We start from the raw sequence: 20,332 nt of genomic DNA on the forward strand, positions 1-20,332 counted from the left end.
ATTAGAATATAAAAAAGCAGAGAGTGAGTAATTCTGCTTTTTCTTATGCAATCAGGGGGTTCTTGCCCCTTAAAGCCTGAGAACATGGTAATGGCGTTACATTTGACCAATCTGTGCACATCTCTGCCCTTATGACTTTTGTGCTCGGTCAGGCTGAGCTTTCCAAGCAATCTTATGAGGGATGAAGGCTTTAAGTAGTTTAGCTTGTCATGACATCATCTTTCACTCAGCAAGAAACGTGATGACAGGCCCCAATCCCTATTGGATCAATGCTTTTATGAAGGATTCACTGTTTCCATGGTCACACAACATCCCTGGCCTGCAGTCTCCAGAGACATGATGAACCATACTTGTATCCCATCCGTCCACAAACCCACACACACAGCGTCGACTTGATGCAGTGAGCCTGCATACAGCACTGAGAGTCAATGTGTGTCAGTTTAAGATTCAGCTGAGAATGTGATGTGAATGGCATCTTTATTGTGGCTTTTTCTTGTCATGGTACTGCTTTTCATTGAAAGCAAACATAAATCTACTCTAAGAGACTAAATCCCAAATGTTCCCAGGGGCTGGGATTGTGTCGAGTCTGCAAAGAATTCACTTTGCAGTAATGACCTCCAAAATGGGTTGAGCCACTATGTGGAAAAAGAAGCCATCTAAAGTGTCCTCCTTTGTTTCACTGCAGTGTACTCTTCATTGTTCTTAATACAACAGCATCAATAATGTTTTCATATTATAATCAAGTGTCATCTGATATTTAATGCTGATAATTAGAAGTAGGTAAAGTCAGGTTTTATGGTAGCATTTTAATGGTTGTACCTGGAATTAAAGGAATAGTTTTACATTTTTGGAAATCCTCTTATCTGCTAAGAATTAGATGAGAAGATCAATGCCATTTTTCAATCTGTGCTGTTAGCCTCTGCCAGTAGCTGGTTATCTTAGTTTTAGAATAAAGACTGGAAACAGGGCTTAGTAGCTAGCTTGGCTGTGTCCAAATATAACAATTATGCACACCAGCTCTCTAGGAAATCAACACATTTAATCTGCACAAAACAATAAAAATGTCAGGAGGTTGTACTATGATAACAGTTATACTCCTCTCTTATCTGTATATTACATTTAAAGTTTGTAGCGTTTAACTTAGCTGGGAGCAGCTAGCCCAGCTCGGTCCAAAGGTCACTATTTCTTGGCAGGTCACAGTGACTTCCTGGGTTTTTTACTGGTGCTTGCATTCACGCAATGTTGGCAGAATGTAAAGAACATGACTTGGGAGCATTGCTGCACATTTTCAAGATGGCTGCTCCCACTGCTAGCCTTTTATACCACACATTGTTTAACTACCATGACTTAGCTTATTTTGCTAGAACTGTTTTCTAATCGCTAAAAAAATGCTTGTGTTTTTTTGCTCACAACAGCCAATCAGCCACATTGAACCTGATTTTAAGGTTTATCTTTTACTGACAAGACCATACCGCAGAAAAAATATTTTCCAGATAACATCTTTAAACAAATCATTTTTATTTAAATTTTCAGTATTTTTTTGTTGTTGGAGCTGTTGGAGCTGTCAAAAATAATTATTATGTTTGTGTCCAATGACATTCAGAGTGGATTGCCACAGTATTGTGATTCATCCAACCATAAACACAAAAGGAAAATGGTTCCATTGTCCTCTATTTTATCTCTTCTGCAGTGCGGGCTACGATGCTGTCCTGGACAGAAATGTAGCCATCAAGAAGCTGAGCAGACCCTTCCAGAACCAGACCCACGCAAAGAGGGCCTACCGGGAGTTGGTGCTCATGAAATGTGTCAATCACAAAAATGTAAGTGATTCAGCTGAGGGGTAATGGGGATAGGGAGGAATGCGGGAAGGATGACAATGTCTCTATTGTCAGGATGAGGCACAGTTTTAGACTATACTCAGTGTCTATTTCTGGTTCTTGATAAATCCCTTCGCCACAAAACTGAGACAAGAGACTGCAACATTACGACCGTGTTAAATTTGATGCCTCCAGAAATGTACCAAACTGGCAGGAGAGTGAAACAGAGAGCTCTCCAAGGCAAGAATGTAATCTCCAGTGCCACAGTTTGAGCTCTTTTCTTTTTGTCTTCTTCCCCTCCTACACATTTATCCCCACTCTTTTGTTCCAATTCACTTCTTCGGTCTACTCTATCTCTTACTCAGCAGTTCTTCAGGGTCTTTAATACTTGTCTCCACATTCCCTGCTAACTTCGATTTTGTACATTTACTGAAACTGCTTTACGGTGATCCTCTCCATGCTCTTCTCTCTTTCAGATTATCAGTTTATTAAATGTCTTCACACAACAGAAATCATTAGAGGACTTCCAGGATGTGTGAGTATACTAAATCCTTCTATGCATGATTATATTTCCATGTCACAGGAAAAGAAAAGATGCCTATTTTCCTGTCATATTGTTACTCAAATGACAGAGAGTAGAAAGGGACTGATTTGCTCATTGCCCCTTCACACCTGCAGTTGTTGGAACATAACCTCTGGAGTGAAAGTACTGTAGGAGTAACCAGAGGCTGATAGAGGTGTCCTGTTCACATAATGAATGATACATGAGATTGTGTTAGAGTTTAGAACAATGTCTCTGTAAACAGAACTGCAAATTATTTGTCTTTGTGGCACCAGATGTGGTAAAGGAATGCTCAGTTTATCACTTTCACTTAGAGCTATAATTCAAATGATTTAAGTTAAAGGATAACCCGTGAAATAACTCATCAGTCACTCACCTGTTAGGTCCGTAAACCCCTTATAAATCCATGCAATCTTTTTCCCAGGTACCTAGTGATGGAGCTGATGGATGCCAACTTGTGCCAGGTGATTCAGATGGAGCTTGACCACGAGAGAATGTCCTACCTGCTCTACCAGATGCTGTGTGGAATCAAACACCTGCACTCAGCCGGCATCATTCACAGGGTAGGAGAGCAAGACACCTCCATTCAATTGTTTAACTCTTTAATATGGTTTGTTTTGACAAGTTTCTGGGTAGAAATGTTCAATTTAACATCAGTAGCCATCACTTTGGATAAGGTGGCACCGTGGAAACAGGTTTTTTTTTCCCCCTGTGCTTTGGTCTTCAGTGACAATATAAATGTAATCAAATGTAACAATGATTACATGTATTGCCCCTTTAATAGATTAATAACAAAAACAAACATAGCTGTTAATACTACTTATTTTTTTAAACCACATGCAATATTCCTTACATAATAAACAAGTCAAATAACAGTAATAATTCAAACCTGTCTAAGAATATAAGGTTAGTAAATGACCTATGTATACACAGTTCCTCAAATCAGTCTATTCCCATCTTTAGGATCTCAAACCAAGCAATATAGTGGTGAAGTCAGACTGCACCCTGAAGATCCTGGACTTTGGTTTGGCCAGGACCGCAGGCACCAGCTTCATGATGACCCCCTATGTGGTGACCAGATACTACAGAGCCCCAGAGGTGATCCTGGGCATGGGATACAAAGAGAACGGTGAGCATTCATCGTGAATGAGTGGATGAAATTCAGAAATATTGAAAGGATAGCACTAGCAATATTTGCTGATACACTACCTCACTAAAAGAGTTTATTGAAGCTTATATGAACATCATGTTAAGCCGCGCAATTTACAAATGAACTTAAATGAAATGAAGTGTTGGCAGCGAGTCACTGATTAAAAGCCTCTAGAACAGCAGACATGTGGTTGAATATCAGACGAAGATATGACTCATTAGCAGTTTTCCTCCAACGCATAGAAGTCTGTAAGCTCCAAGGCTCTGGTTCTCCTGCCGCTAGTTAGTCATTCTCCTCTTCTGCTCTCTGTCTATTACTTTTCTCATTTGAGTTTGTCTCTATGTAACCAGCTTCTGACTAATTATTTCTCCTTCGCTGAATGGCGGCTACTTACTGTTGCTTCTCCCAGAAAGCTTAATGTGTCTAACACTAACCTTTGCCTTCCTCTCTTTTCTTTTGCTCCCGCTTCGTCTTACTGTCACCTCTTTTCGTGCAGTGGATTTATGGTCGGTGGGGTGCATTATGGGAGAAATGGTGCGCCACAAAATCCTCTTCCCTGGGCGGGACTGTATCCTTGTTATCTGATGGTAACACCATTTCTGTTGTTAGGTTACTGCCTGCTGTATATAATAGAGAATTCATTCGATCACTCTTTGTAGAACTCATGGGTTGCAAGTGTACGACTCAAGATCTGCCAATTGAAACACTCTTAAAGTCAATTGATTGGAGAGCTTAAAATAAAGGGAATAATACCTATAGTCAGGTTGACAATTATTCCTATGATATATGTAGATATTTATTTCATACAGTGTGACATGCTTCACATGGTAATTGTTTGCTTTAGTTCCATTATTTTCCATTACTTTTACCTTTTTATTAGTGTGGCCTAATGTTCCCTGTATGTTAATGAGGTGAACTAAATAATGTTGCTGCCTTTATAACAAATCTCCATTAAAATGTCCACTGAACCTCTTTTAACACTTTTAATTGAACCTGCAAGAAGACCCTAACACAAGCATCCTATATAATTGTTCTCAGGTCACAATGTCTGCATCTTAAGCGTTATTCAATCTCTCAGTTCAAAAATATGGAGCTCGTTCTCTAAATATTTAAGTGTTGGCTATTTAGAGTGTTTCTGTGAGGGATACCCGGTGTGTCCTCCTGCAGCGAGGGGCTGTAATTGCATCCTTCAGATGACTTCCTTCATTAGGATGGATATGGATCAAAAGTCCCCCTGCTGAGTTTGTGCACGTGTGTGAACATGTGAAGTGCATCTTGCCATCTGAGTGTGCCCACACATGTGAGTCAGACACAGTTATTAAGAATTCAGTAAATTAATAATGAAGGATTATGTATTCATTTTGAGCATCTGTTAGTAGCAGCTCATTGGTGGTGTGAGGAAAGTTGAAAGGTTGACTATTAGCATGTTAGCTAAACAAATGAGACAAATGCCATGATGGTAAAGTCTTAATACAGAATTTACAAGGTAGAAATAATTTATAAAGGACTTTAGTGTTTCCATGGGATTCGTTGACAATAACGAACATGTAAAATATCTCCTACCTCATTGGTTAAAAGAGGATTGCACTGTAAATGCTAAGCGGCAGATAAGCTGTGTGTGTCTGCAGTTGCTTGTGCCTAATACTGCTGTCTCTCCATCCCTGAGTGTGCACTCCCTGAAAGATTAATGCTCTGGAGAACTAGAAAACCCCTGCAATGAGCTCTGCACTATCTCCTTCCTTCTGTCTCTGGAACTCTTATCACCTAACACTTCATCCTTTCTTACTGTACAGTACATCAATGGCTTTTGTTAATATGCTGCTTATAGATTAGTTTCTGGACTGGTACCCCGCCGTTGCTCATCTTAATTCACTTCATGGACTATTCGATTTTAAGTATTGACCTGGCTGAAGTTATCGGCACCTACCTGTCAAATGATGATAAAGAAAAGCCGCCTGTCGCAGGTCACAGCACAGCGAGCCGCAGGGTGACTGTGTGTTCAAAGGCCATTTAGTAAAACAATGTGTTAAATAGGTAGCTAAATCAAATCAAATCAAATCAAGTTTTATTTATATAGCACAGCTAAGGATTGATGATAACCAAAATGCTCTGTTTGGCTTACATGTCGCACAAATATAGCTGGTGTGACATGTGATGACATGTACTGCATATCTTCATTAAGGAATGATTGCACCTTTATTTGTTATTACTTTATAAAGTGTCATGTAGTAAAATGGAAGTTAGCTTGTCTCTAGCTTCTGTAATGGTGTATATCTCAGTAAAACAAAATATTTGAAATATTACGAAGGTTTAGTTATGATAAAGATTCAAATTAAGGAAGTTACTCATCTCACGTCTTGGGCTCTTCTCTCTTCCAATTGGCTCACAGACGTTGAGTCCTTAGACAAGAGGTCAGCAGGTGGACCCCTCTCCAAATCTATTGACGGGATAAATTGATTTAACACCCAATGAGCTCAAGATGAGTCATCAACAATATCTTCACGTTTCACAGGAAAAATAGACACAGGCATACAGGGTAAACATTTGGGAATTGGTTTTGTTTTTAACAAGTGTAGGAGGTAGAAGTGTTATGTGATTTTTAATAGATGACGGTAATGCGAGCATGTGTGTGTGTGTGTGTTTGCTTGTGCATGTGCCTGTGTGTTGGTGTGTGTGCGACCCCAGTGGACATGTGGTCAGTCGGCTGCATCTTTGGAGAGGTGATAAGAGGGACAGTGCTGTTCCCTGGGACGGACCGTATCCTTCTGACCTTCGCCACTCCCTCTCTCTGTTTATCATGTAAACCTGAATATCATGAAAAAAACAGCAGTTACTTGAGAGCATTGCTTTCAGGTGCGTTCAGGTGTGTGATGTCCTGAATCCAGTGATTAACAGCACACAGAGTGGAGCGTCATGCTTTTTGGCAACGACATGCTGAGGAGATACACCTCTAGCTGGAATAAAACAAAAGGTCTTCATAATGTTTTCAGAACTCGATATCATCACTTATATTACAGTTACAATTAGCAGATGTTTCACTACCATTATATGACTGGGGCGCAGACTTCGTAGATTTTTGTTAACAGAGCCTGAGACACTTGATTTGACTGAGGATTGTGCTATTATATTAACATATATCAGTGGCATAAAATGATCTTAAAAGGAGAATAGTATCATTTATTACAATTATATCCGGGACAATTTATCATCCAACAGAAGTTATCGGGACAGCTTTATCCAACAACTTGCTAAAGAGCCATGGATAAGAACCTTGGTGGATGAAAATAATTGTCTCTCTGAGCACTTGGTGGATCATGGCCAATTTGCAATGGAGACAAAAAGGAGGTGTCGTTCCAGCAAGATGAAGTAACGGGGATCTCTGGTCGCTCTGGCAGCTCCCTGCCTCCTCTGGCAGCCTGTGTGAGAACCAGGAGAGGGGAGGGGGTCATTTGGAGTTTGGAGTAAGAGAGGAAGTATTTGCTGCCAGAAAGGAGGGGAAACCCAATCCGACACTCCCCACAGAACACAGCCACATGCTACATGGCTCTTGTTAATTAAAACTCATACTGTATATATTGCTGTCAGGAGGTTCATAAGCAGGATAATTCTTATATGACTACATTTTTCTTTTTAGGTAGGGAAATATAGACAAAGTATTTTCATCAAGACACAAACTAATGTCTCACTGGAGCTGGATTTGAGTTGCAGTAAACATTGCTTGAAACACACTAAAGCCTACAATTTCCTTAATTCAATAAGAAAAACTGCACATTTTTGTCAATTTCTATGGATGCTTGTCTGAGGGTTGGATAGGACTGTTTTGTAATCTGACAAAAATACTTGGTGGAACCTGATGATCATGCTTTTAGGTATGTCTAACTCATATTTTTGCTGATGATACTTAGTTTTATATTTATGTGTTTACATTTGATTTGAACACACCATTTCCATTATCACAAGTCCATCATTTCAACATTTGAGAAAATCTAAATATTAGTGTTTGTTTCTAAATCGATATTCTGTAGTATTGTGTGGAAGGTTTTACCCGAGTGGACACTGAGGAGTACAGGATAGTGCGTCTCCCATGTGTGCTTCCCTTAACCCTGACCCTCCACACCAGACATCGACCAGTGGAACAAGGTGATCGAGCAGCTGGGAACACCACAACCAGAGTTCATGAAGAAGCTCCAGCCCACAGTGAGGAACTACGTCGAGAACCGGCCAAAATATGCAGGTCTCACCTTTCCCAAGCTCTTCCCCGACTGCCTTTTCCCTGCTGACTCTGAGAACAACAAACTCAAAGGTGAGAAATGTCATAAATCAACTGTATTCTAGCCATTTTATCAGATTGCATTGATATGTTTATCATGGATTGTCATGCATGCATTTTAATCAATTTGTTTGATTATTTGTATTGAATTATATTGCATTATATGCAATTATTTTAACAGGAGGAGTTCACCATAGAAAGAAATAACATACATCGTAAAATCACTCGTAGGGTTTTTTATGATGCCAAATATTTGTTAACTACTGAAGCCCTAGCACATAAGATGTAAAGTTTATCTCCCATATAGGACATAGTAACATTTACACAAAATCATCATGTGAGGGACACAGTTATGTTCTAGCAGGGGAACTGTGAAAGCATGTTTTACTGCTTACACCACACATGTGCAGGCCTGTTAAAATCACAATGGCCTGCTATAAATTATAACAGAAATATAATGCCAGTCCATTTAATGTTTCAATAAATTAGAGCAGCGCTTTATAGCACATCTCTATCCATCTATCTATCTATCTGTCTATCTATCTATCTATCTATCTGTCTGTCTGTCTGTCTGTCTGTCTGTCTGTCTGTCTGTCTGTCTGTCTGTCTGTCTGTCTGTCTGTCTATCTATATCTATCTATCTATCTATCTATCTATCTATCTATCTATCTATCTATCTATCTATGAACAGGTCATAAGGTCAGCATATCAATTTAACCAACATTTCGGTTTATGACTGAAATGTAAATTGCCGCCTTATGGTAACTGCTAATTAGCATATTTGAGCATGCTAACACGCTAGACCTTCCACATGCTAAACACTAAGATCTTCCACATGCTAAATCTAAACACCTGCAAAACATCATGTTAGCTTTAATCTTAAAGTACAGCTGTATGGTTAGTGTAGCACCAATGCTAATGTTAGCCTCTTAAAGCACAGCTGTACGGTTAGTGTAGCATCAATGCTAATGTTAGCCTTTATCTTAAAGCACACCTGTACGGTTACACAGCAACCCAGTCTCACGGCATTTCGTGTTATAGTCACAACATTTAATCTATTGATTCGTGTTCACCAACACGATTTTCCCCTTTTTTTCGTGTCACACAGAACGATTTAAAAAGCAATGTATTTCTATTGGTAGTGTGTTTCGTGCCTGCAACACGTCTTTTTGTCCGGTCGGGTCATGGAAGACCGGAAGCTGTGGGGTTCATAAAAACATGTTCTTACTCAATATCAAGCCACGATTATTGTTTTTATTTTAAATAGTATAATGTCTGACTTTTTTTGCCGTCCGCGAGGAAAAGAAATGGGGCTCAGAGCCTCAGAATACTGAAATCTGTCATTTTTAATCCTTTTTTTCCTTCTAATTTGTTATTCTTTTCTAAATAACACACTGTTATTTACTCAACAATAACACACAATTATCCTTGTTTTTATTTATTTGTTTGATTCTATAATCTTGGGCTTTTTTGGCGTCCGTCAGGAACTGAATTTCTAAATAAAATAACCGGAAACAGACATTTCGAGCATCATTGCGATACACACCCACTGAACTGATTACCCAAGATCCTCAGCTATGGTTTAAGCTCGGTGATTGGATGTTTTAGCCGCAATGCACGTTGGGATATGGTGTTAATGCGATATGAAATCCGAAAAACATTTCGGAGTTTAGGATGGCCGAAGACACTACACTACCCATAATCTTCTGATATCGTTTGGGACTACAGTGCCTTTGCTTGAAAAACCCTGTGAATCGTTCTGTGTGACACGAAAAAAAGGGGGAAATCGTGTTGGTGAACACGAATCAATAGATTAAATGTCGTGACTATAACACGAAATGCCGTGAGACTGGGTTGTACACAGAGCAGGTTGTAGACTCTGTTTTGTTTACTTCATGCATAGGGAATACAAATTTTCCCTCAAAAAACTTTTATTTTAAATGTCGCTTTTGGGCCTCTACATTGAAACTCATATGTGTAGCCCCCCTCTGTGAGCAGTAGTGAATTACATCTATTCTTATGCAGAGGGTTAACCACATCATCTTCGTCTAAGTCGAGAAGTGCAACCATTCTTCCCAAAAGTGCGAATTCCCTCCATTGAGAGATAACAAAATAAGCTTTTTCTGTGTCCCTGTTCCCACATCAAAGCTCCTGTCTGGTAGAATTCTCATGAATCACTTTTGTATTCTGGCTGCTCCCTGCTGGAGTGACAGTGTTAAAGGAAATGCAGCTAGATAGGAGTGTGGGAGGGTGTGAGACCGGGTTGAAGTGCTGCTGTTTTGTTCTGTCACAGGTAGGAACTGAGGCAGACATCCTTAGGGCTTTGGTTATTTTTGAACTGCATGAGGCAGCGGCTGACAGAAAGTACTATATGACACGAGAGAAGATAGATAGATAAGGAGTCAGGAGAGGTGGAAGGAGAGCGATAGAGGAGTCGTTTTACAGACTTGCCATCCGTTTGTTATTGACGTGTTGATGCTCAGGCAGAATGCAGCGACTGCACACGGCTCATCTGTCTTTTCCTGTTCAGTTTCTTCAGTCCTGCTGTAGAGCTATTTATAATGGGGTCAGTGTGTATAGGAGAGAGATGGTGTGTGGTTAAAGGGTTCTCGATTTCACATGAGTCTAAGATGGCCTGAGGGGAGAGAGACTGAGCGACTGCTGATGGCATTTTTACATTTCGGGAAGCAAAATGTTAAAAAAAAAAAACGAATGCAGTTTATTGTACATATTGGTGCTTTTATAAAACTACATCTAGGAACACCCCAGTTGGAGCAGTTTCCATACAATATTTCAGTCGTAGCCTGTGACAATTTGCATCAACACCTACATTTTACACTTATTAAAAAACGGTAGATTTGTATTTGGGACAAGCTAGAATCTTGAATTTGAATTAGCTAAAAAAAATTGACAGAAAAATCTGGATGGCTGTCAAGTGTTGCAAATTATTTTCTGATGCATACATACAATACATTTTGCCCACATTATTTCTGAAAAAATATTTTTAAAATGATCTTTCCAACGCTTTCCCTCCTTAAAAATGTGGTGTTTATCTGCTAATCCACATGTGATTGAGGCTTTCTGAGATCTGGTTTCCTTTGACAAGCTGCTGTTGTTTATAATTCTCTTTAATCCCTGACATTTCCCTCTCTTTCCCTCCCTTCCTTCCTTATTGTGCTCCAATTTCTTGGCAAATAAGTGGCACAGAAGAATATTTTCTTGCTTCATGAACTTAAACAGATGTGTTTCCTTTCCCAAACACAGCTAGCCAGGCCAGAGACCTGCTGTCTAAGATGCTGATCATCGACCCCTCTAAAAGGATATCCGTGGACGACGCGTTACAGCACCCCTACATCAACGTGTGGTATGATCCAGCCGAGGTGGAGGCGGTGAGTAGGCCTTTGGCAGAGCTGTGTATTGATCACCATCACAAGCTCAATCCTCTGTTGGTCAGCACTGTTTACTTTGTAAATCAACGAAATTTGATAATGACTTTCCTCTTTTTCGGACAAAAGTGATCATCGTGACTCACTATACAAATGTCAAATGTATTCCGCAGTCTGTTCTGTATAAGAGATATTTGCTGCTTCTCTGATTGGGTTTTAAAGGTCCCCTATTATACTGTTTTTCATCAATATATTATAGATCTCAGATATATACAAAACATGTCTCTGAAGTGTTTGGCTCGAAATACCAAACAGATCGTGTATTGCAGCATCCCATAAACCCCTCTGTTTCAGCCCTGTTTCAAAAGTGCTGATTCTCTGTCTGTTACTTTAGATGAAAATAAGGGGCCACTCCCAACGCCCCTCTGAGAGATATTTGGTTAAAAAAATACACAATGGTGCTCTAGGAGGAGATTCAGGTGATAAGGTGGGGGGTAGTTACCTTGGTTGGTGATTGGCTAATAGTTACACAACCCAAAAAATCGTTATGACATCATAAAGTGGCCAAAATCTGATCAGCTCATTTTCAGACAGGTTTTTATATAAATGGATCAGGACAAAAAGTGAGCGAATCTTTTTTCCTGAAATGTTCAGAATCTCTTTACACAGAGGGGACACATGTTTATGAATAAAAGACATGAAAAAGTGCATTTTGCATGATAGGTCCCCTTTAAAGTTTTGCTCCACATCTCATTTTCATTTTTCTCTGTTACTTACACTTTATTTGAACTTTAAATAGTTTTAATCTTTAGTAGAATACATTGTTTTTGCTACTTGTTAGATAAAGACATTTATTTCGCTGCTAAGTGTAAATGAGCAAATTAATGCGTTCTGTTTTGCATTAAATAGCATACTGTAATACAGTAGCTATTGTAAAGAAACGCCACATGACACACCTTCATTGTAGTTAATTTTTAGTGGATTTCATAACCGTGCACTTCGTCCATTGTTACATTTTTGATGGTTTTCCATGATGGTATTGTTGTTAGAGTTGATATGGTATGTATTATATGGCTGTGAATGACATTTCAACACATTTTCTGCTGTTTTTCCTTTCTCTAATGTCACCTCTTGCTGATGAAGGCCAGAGATCTCATCCAAATATCCATGGTAAATAACAACCGCCCTACATCCAAAGAAAAAGAAAAAAAATCAATGGGACTTTTGTTGATGAAGATTAAAGACTGAATATTATAGGAGACATATTTGGTTCAGCACTCTCAATAATAAATCATAAATAAGAATATACATGTTATAGAGAATACAAAATGAGACCTCTTTTGCTGCTACTGAATTAAACTGTCCCTCCAAGGTCACATCGGACAGGTGTGTGTGTGGTCCTGTCACCTGCAGTGAGATTATGGTGTCAGAGTCTGAGAGGATCAGGAGGGGTGACTGACAGCATGTTTGTCTTTTAGATAAAATGACAATCCTGCAGGAGAGGGACATTGGCATTTTAGCTGGACAACCACATTTCTTCTTATCTTCCTGTCTGTCTGATGTTCAATCCTGGTCTTTCTGTAATATCTGATAAATGTGACACATGTGATATTTAAATGATGCTTATTATATTTTCATGGGATTAAGGTTTATCAGAATGTTTATTTTCTTTTAGTTATTTTCTCCATAATCCATGACTTTGTTTACATAAATAGTTAAAGGAGAGATGTTTCATTTTGCTAAATTTGATGCAGTATTATATAAAAGTGTATCTTAGATGTTTTTCTATTCACCTTTTACCTGGAGTTATCCAACGATATCAGCCATATGAATTTCCTGTTAAATTATTTTTGATGATTGACTTACTAAAGTGTTTGTACTCTCTTACGTTTAGCCTCCACCTCAGATCTACGACAAGCAGCTGGATGAAAGAGAACACTCCATTGATGAATGGAAAGGTGAGAATTATTCAAATCATTTAACCAAAAGCCAAATACTGTAAGATAACAGCAGTGGTGGACTAAGTTCTCAAAACGTGTACTTACTTATCGTGTATCAACACAGATTTTTGACTTAAGTGAAAGTACAAAAGAATGAGCAACAAAATATACTTAAAGTTAAAAAGGGAAAGTACTGATTAATGTTAATTCATGTGTGTCACTTCAGTGTTGCAGCTGGTAAAGGAGTAGACCATTTTTATATATACACAAATATGTGCCACTGTATTGATGTAGAATACAAGTTTATAAACTTAAACTTAAGTAAAGTACCTCAACATTCAGTTTTTAAATAAATCTATTGTCCACTACTGGCTAACATGAAATCACCAAAAGTGCGTGCTATCACTTTGTACGTTTAATGACTTCCTGTCCTAACTTTGCTCTCCTGCAGAACTCATTTACAAAGAGGTGATGAACTTTGAGGAGAGAACGAAGAATGGCGTTGTGAAGGGACAGCCTTCACCTTCAGGTACTCTCAGTGCATAACCCTAATCGCTCTGTAAGTGAATTTAATATAACCTTACTGGAGTTATCTGTAAATAGAGAAACCCATTATGTTGTTGACCATGTGTCTCTGTCCTTTGCATTTCATTGTTTTTTAAAGTTAAATGTTGTTTGTGACAATTTGTTAAATGGTATTGGTGGACAGCTAATGAGTAATTGCTCAAATTGCCTCATCATATATATATTTATTTATGCTATGTGCTCTTAACTGAGTGTTTTTGGGTTTATGTATAACATGTCATGACTTAAGATTTAGGTCCTTTGGGGTCTATCACAGGAAATGTCAGTCGTCATCTGCAGCTGACATTTTATATTGTCCTGTTGTCTGCAAAAGTCCTGCAGGAACATTAAGTGCTGTTTACATAGTTCACCACAGAGAGGCAGTATGGAGTCATGTTAGCACATTTATCAGGCCACCCCTACGTCACTGTGAAAAAAGCTTTATTGCTAAGGTGAAACAACACCCATTTCTCATTCATAAAATACAACTGTTGCATTTTAAAGATTAGAAAAGCAAGCTTCAAATAAATCCTGCAGAGATAGTAACATCTCCTGACCATGAGAGGTAACTGCCACATTAAAGTACAATAAAGACTCTCACTGTAACAAACCAGAGTAAATAAACTAATACTTTTGTAGAATTATAATAGCCATTTTGATTGATTGTTGCATTTCTTCAAGCTGAAATAGAACAAAGGAAATATGAGCCTATAGACCTCATAGTCAGTTAAGGGTTCAAAGCATTGATGTACCACATACAGTAATGCAACATCTACTTTTCATCTCTTCTCCACCCTGTTTTTCACAGACTCATGAACTCCATCTGTCTTTCTTTTTTACTTGGCAGTAATTAAGCCTCGAGGCAGGCCTTATGTCTGATGCTGACTGTAGCAGATTATGGGCTGTATGTGCTGTATCTATGCAGCAGACAGTGCAGTAACTGCAGACAGCGTTTTACTGCAGCAGGAAACACAAGCTTAGTGCACACATGGTGCCTCAGGCAGTGTGTGTGGGAGATTTTAGCATATTTAATGCTGTAATTATTGCTTTTAGAGGTATTTCCAGACTAACGCTTCACTTTTGTCTCTTTGCCACCTTGTATATTATCTAACACATTCACCATCATCATCATCATCATCATCATCATGAGTCTTTCATTTAAAAAAACTGAGTTCACTGAGTGCAGATGGTGGCTGCACAACACAAGAGTTATAATCTCACATCAAAAGTTTGGCAAATGTTCCCCCCATGATTAATCATAATGAGTTTATGATTTAAAAGCTTAATTCATCTTCTAATCTTTCTAACTTCTACTATTGTGGTTTTATAACATTTAAACGTATACTGCACCTGCATAGTAACAATGGCAGGTAATTCTGATGTATTTACCGTAAATAAACGCACAAGTGAAGTGACTTCTTGAATTAATGCCAGACATAAATCCTGCTTTGTTCTCTGTTTTATTTTGGGTCAGCTGGAGTACGCACCAGTCTCCATTAAGCAATTACCTCCCACAGGGAGCAGACACAAACAGCAGAGCTACAGTGCAGTGTGCCAGCACTGTGTACACAAAATAAAAGGTTGTTTAAGTGATTTCTTCATACTGGCAATACCCCTATTATCATGCTTTTTAATCAGGCTTTGCTTTTTATCCCCTACAGCAAAGCATACTACCCATTATAACATTGATTTCCACATAAACGTATCAAAGAGAAAAAAAAAAATCACTAAGAAGTGGTACCCCTAATTGACACCCTCTGATCCTTCATTTTGAAAAATGATTTGATATGAAGGTTTGTGTTTGAACCTTAAAACCACCAATTATACATGAACAACTTGAATTGACCTTATTAGCTCTGTAGATGGAGTCCAGATAGAGTGGGTTTATGCAATACAATCATAAAAAATAGATGTCTTTCAGAATAGCATCTGAAGTGACTGAACTAAGAGTCCTTAATGAAACCTCAGAATTCTTTATTGCAAGTTGTCCAGGAATAAAAAGAGCTGGATCTGACAACACCAAACAGAAACATGAATTTAAATACATGCGAGACCAATCACAAGGACAAGACACAGCTGGGGAGGTCGAAGTAGAAACATATATAAAATGGGTTGAGGAATTTTCAAAAATAAAACAGGAAAACAGATGACTCAATCTAATGTAAGATACAATCCTAACAATATCTATAAGTAGTTATTTAGCTGCCATTTCAATGATCATAAGCTCACTGTTTTGGATTGCCGAATCGCTGCAGCCTTTGGTGACATTTCCTGTGATTCACTTTCCCCTTCATTATAGACACTGTGATTGTCGTGTCCCACAGATGTTGTTCATGTGTCTCAATCTCAGCTAAAACGTTTCTCTGCGTGCACTTACACAATATCTCCTGTAGTTGTATTTCCGCCCCTGTCTTTGCCAGGACTCTTTTACGTTGTAACCCGTTGCTGCCGTTGATTCCCTCAGCACAGGTGCAGCCGTGAACAGCAGCGAGAGCCTCCCCCCCTCCTCCTCCATCAACGACATCTCCTCCATGTCCACCGACCAGACCCTGGCCTCAGACACTGACAGCAGCCTGGAGACCTCTGCAGGACCCCTGGGGTGTTGCAGGTGACTAGCGGCCTGCCTGCGCAACCCCATGTTCTTCCGCAGGTGAAGGACTCCAAACTGAAATGACCGACTGAAAATACAACGACAAAAAAAGAGCAAAGATCAAAATGAATATGAAAAACAAAACGTATGGAAATACAGAATCTGAAATGATGAAATCTCAAGCCTGTGCATTGTCATTCAAAAACAAAGTATGTTAATGATCCTCTAGTTGCTTTGCTTATATTACCCCTCATATCTTCTATATGGCATCCAAACAAAATGACCAAAATGCTTCGACTGTAAAGTGCATACTGGCTGGCTGCTGGTCTCCCGATTCCTTACCAAAGCATTTATGCTCCAATCATTGTGGCAAGGTGGGCTGCCATTTTGCTCATCACTACTGTACAATACATTCTCCTTCTCCCTTCCCCCCTATCCAACCCTTATGTAATGACACTGCTGTATTTTAACCTCTAAAGGCCCTCATCCCCACCCACACTTCCCCCATGTAAGGTTGCCTGATTTGTGTGTTTTTATGTGGTTATTCTGCAGGGATATGTAGTCGCTCTCACCCAGAGTGGCGCTCCCTTGCGCTACTTGTAAATAATGTAATTCTGTACAGCTGAAGGGCACACAGAGTGGGACTGACGGCCAGTACACTGGGAGTTTTTTTCTGACTAGCGCACCTTGCCACATCACTGCTCTCCACCTCAGTTGCCCCTGCCTATTGCTGTAGTCCTGCATGACTAGATTTAAAACAATGCTAATCTCACTGTATGCTAAAATGAGTCTGTATAGAGACTTTTGTTTATATACGATGTAAACTAACTCCAGACATGGGGGGTCTGGTCACAGGATAGGAAGAGTGAGTAAGATTGTGTGTAAGTGTGTGTTTGTTAACCATAGACAAGCCATTGAGACATTATTAAATGTCAGGGCTGAGTTTGGGACTTAAAGGGTCAGTACACTCTGGAATAAATTATTTTGATTGTGTTCAGACTTCTTGAAATAACCCATAAGGGGTTTACAAAGTCTGCTTTGTGAGTAATGAACCTTTTATTTCTCCTGGAAGTGTATGATTGGTCCCTCCACCCCCCCATGGGATGCATGTCATTGTGTACAGTTAACCCCTCATGGGCGCTGGAGGTTGGTCTGTTTCACTGTGGTGTCGCCACATGGAGACTATTCCTATTTATTTGACTGTCTGAAACAGAAAGAGATACAAATGATACAGTAGGTAGTTTAAAGGCGGGCGTCGAGTGTTAACCTTGCAGCAATGTATCATTTTGTTAAGTCATTTCCCTGCACCTAAAGTAAAACAACTACTAGATAGAGGCTACCACACAATTATGTTGACTACTTTATTTCTTAATTATTTCTAGGATGTATTTATTTATTTATTTATTTTAGATAGATGGAACCTGAATATGGCAAGTGCCTTTAGGAATGAAGCATTGCAAGTACAGAAATGATATTATTTGGGGTATTTTTTCCTCTGCTTCTTCTTTTTCTGCCTTAAAAATCTTAATCCCTAAACCACCAAATTGGGTGGAAACTTTTTTTAAATTAAAAACTCTTTGGACAAATGTTGGCGCTTTGACCTTGTGTTCTAGCAGTTACTGTGACGTGCTGTGAAATGTCTTCAGATTGTATGGCTTATGCTGCTATGCTAATGCTAGTTTTTACACAACATTTACTCAAACTGTTTTAATAATGAATTGGTTCTTGACAATCGGGTTACTGAAAGAATACAAAGATGAAGTTTAAGACACTTAAGGTTGCTTTCACGTTTCTAGAACACCAAAACACCATTGACTTTTATGAATATAACCATGTTATTCAGAAATTAAATGGCTCATATGTCCACTAGTTTAGAATAAAAGTGAAATCCCAGTCATGGCCTTGTTTAGGTGGACATGTCAGGTATTGGTTTAATACGCTTCTTAACATTTGATAGTCTAATTCCATTCTTGTTCACCTAAAGGACCCTGTCACTGTCTAAATATCACCCCCCCCAAAATGATATAGGTTACTTCTAATGGCTACTTTGTTAACTCTCCTCCTGCCTGTGGCTTGTGTACAGTGAACCACACACAGACTTGCGGTACCTTCACAGAGCTAACAGGGCGACTGAGGGCGGCGTCTCCAGAATAAGCTAACGCTAGCTCAGCTTTCTGTCAGGGTCTGGCCAGGGCAATCTTTCAAAAAACAGGGTGAAACTTTTAAATGTCTTTGTGTTTTGAAAAATAATCTCTCACAAAGGGGTCAAAGTGTTTTGAGTCGACTCCTACTGTGCACCACAGATACTCACAGTACTGTTGTACAAATACTGAAGCATAGTTTATCTTTCTTTCTCTGAATGTGATCTTTTTTATAAGACATCCCTCCAGACAATTCTGTTGTGATATTAAGGTGCTTTTGGGCCTGAAATAGAGTTGATTCTAACAGCTGGGTTTGTCAACACTGAATGTAGAAACTGTTTCACTCACGTCATTGCTGCTCTGCTTTGTCATCAGTGTGTGTGTGTGTGTGTGTGTGTGTGTGTGTGTGTGTGTGTGTGTGTGTGTGTGTGTGTGTGTGTGTGTGTGTGTGTGTGTGTGTGTGTGTGTGTGTGTGTGTGTGTGTGTGTGTGTGTATGTATGTGTGTGTGTGTGTGTGTGTGTGTGTGTGTGTGATTTCAAATTAACCAGCATTCAACACTAACTGTCTGTAAGGTTGAAATGGGAGATGTGATATGACATCTGGACGGATTATTTCACAGTTCACGTTTTCACTTTTTTCGTTCAATAGGGTTTTGAGGATTGCTTTCAAAGAATGTCGATGGAGAGTCGGTACTGGTGTGTGTTTGGAAGTAATTCATGTGTGTATTCACGTTAAGTCACAAAGTTTAGAAGTTAGAAATATGTCAACCACCCATCCTGCTTCCAAATCTGGTCACAAGGGGCTTTCAATGATATATAATGGATTCAGGATTAGCCAAATGTATCCCCATTTATTTGTACTAAAGATGGCTGTCTGTCAATCAGCCATTAATATTATTGCCAAATTTTAGTCACAAAGTAGAATACATCTTGTACTCAGCTGTGCCAACATTAAATCTTTGGACCAAGTACTTGTGACCCCCATCTTTTTAGTTTTCACCTCTTTCTTTCAAGTCATATTGTAAATAACAATTATCCAACAATGCAATAAACACTATTGCACTCAGACAGGGAGGTACTGAAGGGTCGGGTGATGCTAAAATGTTTGGAATCTTTAAATGTGAAACTCTACGATGATGAAACCCTGTAAAGCTCATCTGAATCAGGTGACGTTGTTCTTAAATTCTTTTACGATTCCTTCTCTCTTGTTTCTTTTACTCCGTGCTGTTTTAATGAAACATTCTTTTGACATTGTCAGGTTGAAAAAAAAAAGAAATTGTATCCGTTTCACGCTGATCTCAAAGCTTCAGGCTATAGCATTTCAAATAAAGTCAAAACAAATGCAAAAGAAAAATAAAAAAAATAACTGAAAGCTGTTACTGTAAACACAACATTTTAAAGGAACTGTGTATGTAAAAATAGTATATGTATGTGATTGAAAATAAACAAAATATTTGATCTTGGAAAACTGTGTACCTTTCTTCCTTTTACCCGCAGTGATTTGCAATTCAAAATGTCTCTATGAGCCTATAGTGTTTCTTCTGGCCTTTGTCTCCATAGAAACCATCTATCCAAAGTGCCACAGTCACACAGAGTCCCACCTACACAGACCCTAATTCAGATTCAGGCTCTCAGTTCAACACTAGAGCAAACACATGCTGCCTGGTGGTGCAGGATGATAGAAAAGGCAATACTCTTTCCTAAGTATTACATTCATATCACAGTAACATGGTGATTTAGACTATAGGACCGTCAGATTTCCAAATATCTTTAAAACTGTGGTCACTTTACCTTCTCTGGTTGTATAATAGACAACTATAGACAATGTACTATTACAATATATCCATGTAGACATGTTTGTATATCACTTTATTCACACAAAACAGATCCTAAGCAAAGTTTTAATTAAAAT

At 38.9% G+C, this 20,332-nt stretch overlaps 1 protein-coding gene across 5 annotated transcripts in view; it reads left to right on the top strand.

The window, feature by feature from the left end:
- Window positions 1–19,888, top strand: part of mapk10 (mitogen-activated protein kinase 10) — a 33,124-nt gene extending 13,236 nt beyond the window's left edge. For 3 of the 5 annotated variants that reach the window (XM_034123386.1, XM_034123389.1, XM_034123390.1), the window contains exons 4-14: window positions 1,691–1,820; window positions 2,294–2,352; window positions 2,804–2,942; window positions 3,343–3,508; window positions 4,026–4,097; window positions 7,650–7,832; window positions 11,064–11,188; window positions 12,329–12,355; window positions 13,080–13,143; window positions 13,577–13,654; window positions 16,159–19,888. In XM_034123386.1, the coding sequence (XP_033979277.1) occupies window positions 1,691–1,820; window positions 2,294–2,352; window positions 2,804–2,942; window positions 3,343–3,508; window positions 4,026–4,097; window positions 7,650–7,832; window positions 11,064–11,188; window positions 12,329–12,355; window positions 13,080–13,143; window positions 13,577–13,654; window positions 16,159–16,301 (1,186 nt within the window). In that variant the 3' untranslated portion in view covers window positions 16,302–19,888. Of the gene's footprint in view, window positions 1–1,690; window positions 1,821–2,293; window positions 2,353–2,803; window positions 2,943–3,342; window positions 3,509–4,025; window positions 4,098–6,214; window positions 6,287–7,649; window positions 7,833–11,063; window positions 11,189–12,328; window positions 12,356–13,079; window positions 13,144–13,576; window positions 13,655–16,153 lie in introns of all 5 variants that reach the window. The other 2 variants (XM_034123391.1, XM_034123387.1) reach the window with 2 other exon arrangements.
- The last annotated feature ends 444 nt before the right edge of the window (window positions 19,889–20,332 follow it).

Source organism: Trematomus bernacchii, unplaced genomic scaffold (assembly GCF_902827165.1).
Source record: "Trematomus bernacchii unplaced genomic scaffold, fTreBer1.1, whole genome shotgun sequence".
NCBI classification, from domain to species: Eukaryota; Metazoa; Chordata; class Actinopteri; order Perciformes; family Nototheniidae; genus Trematomus; species Trematomus bernacchii.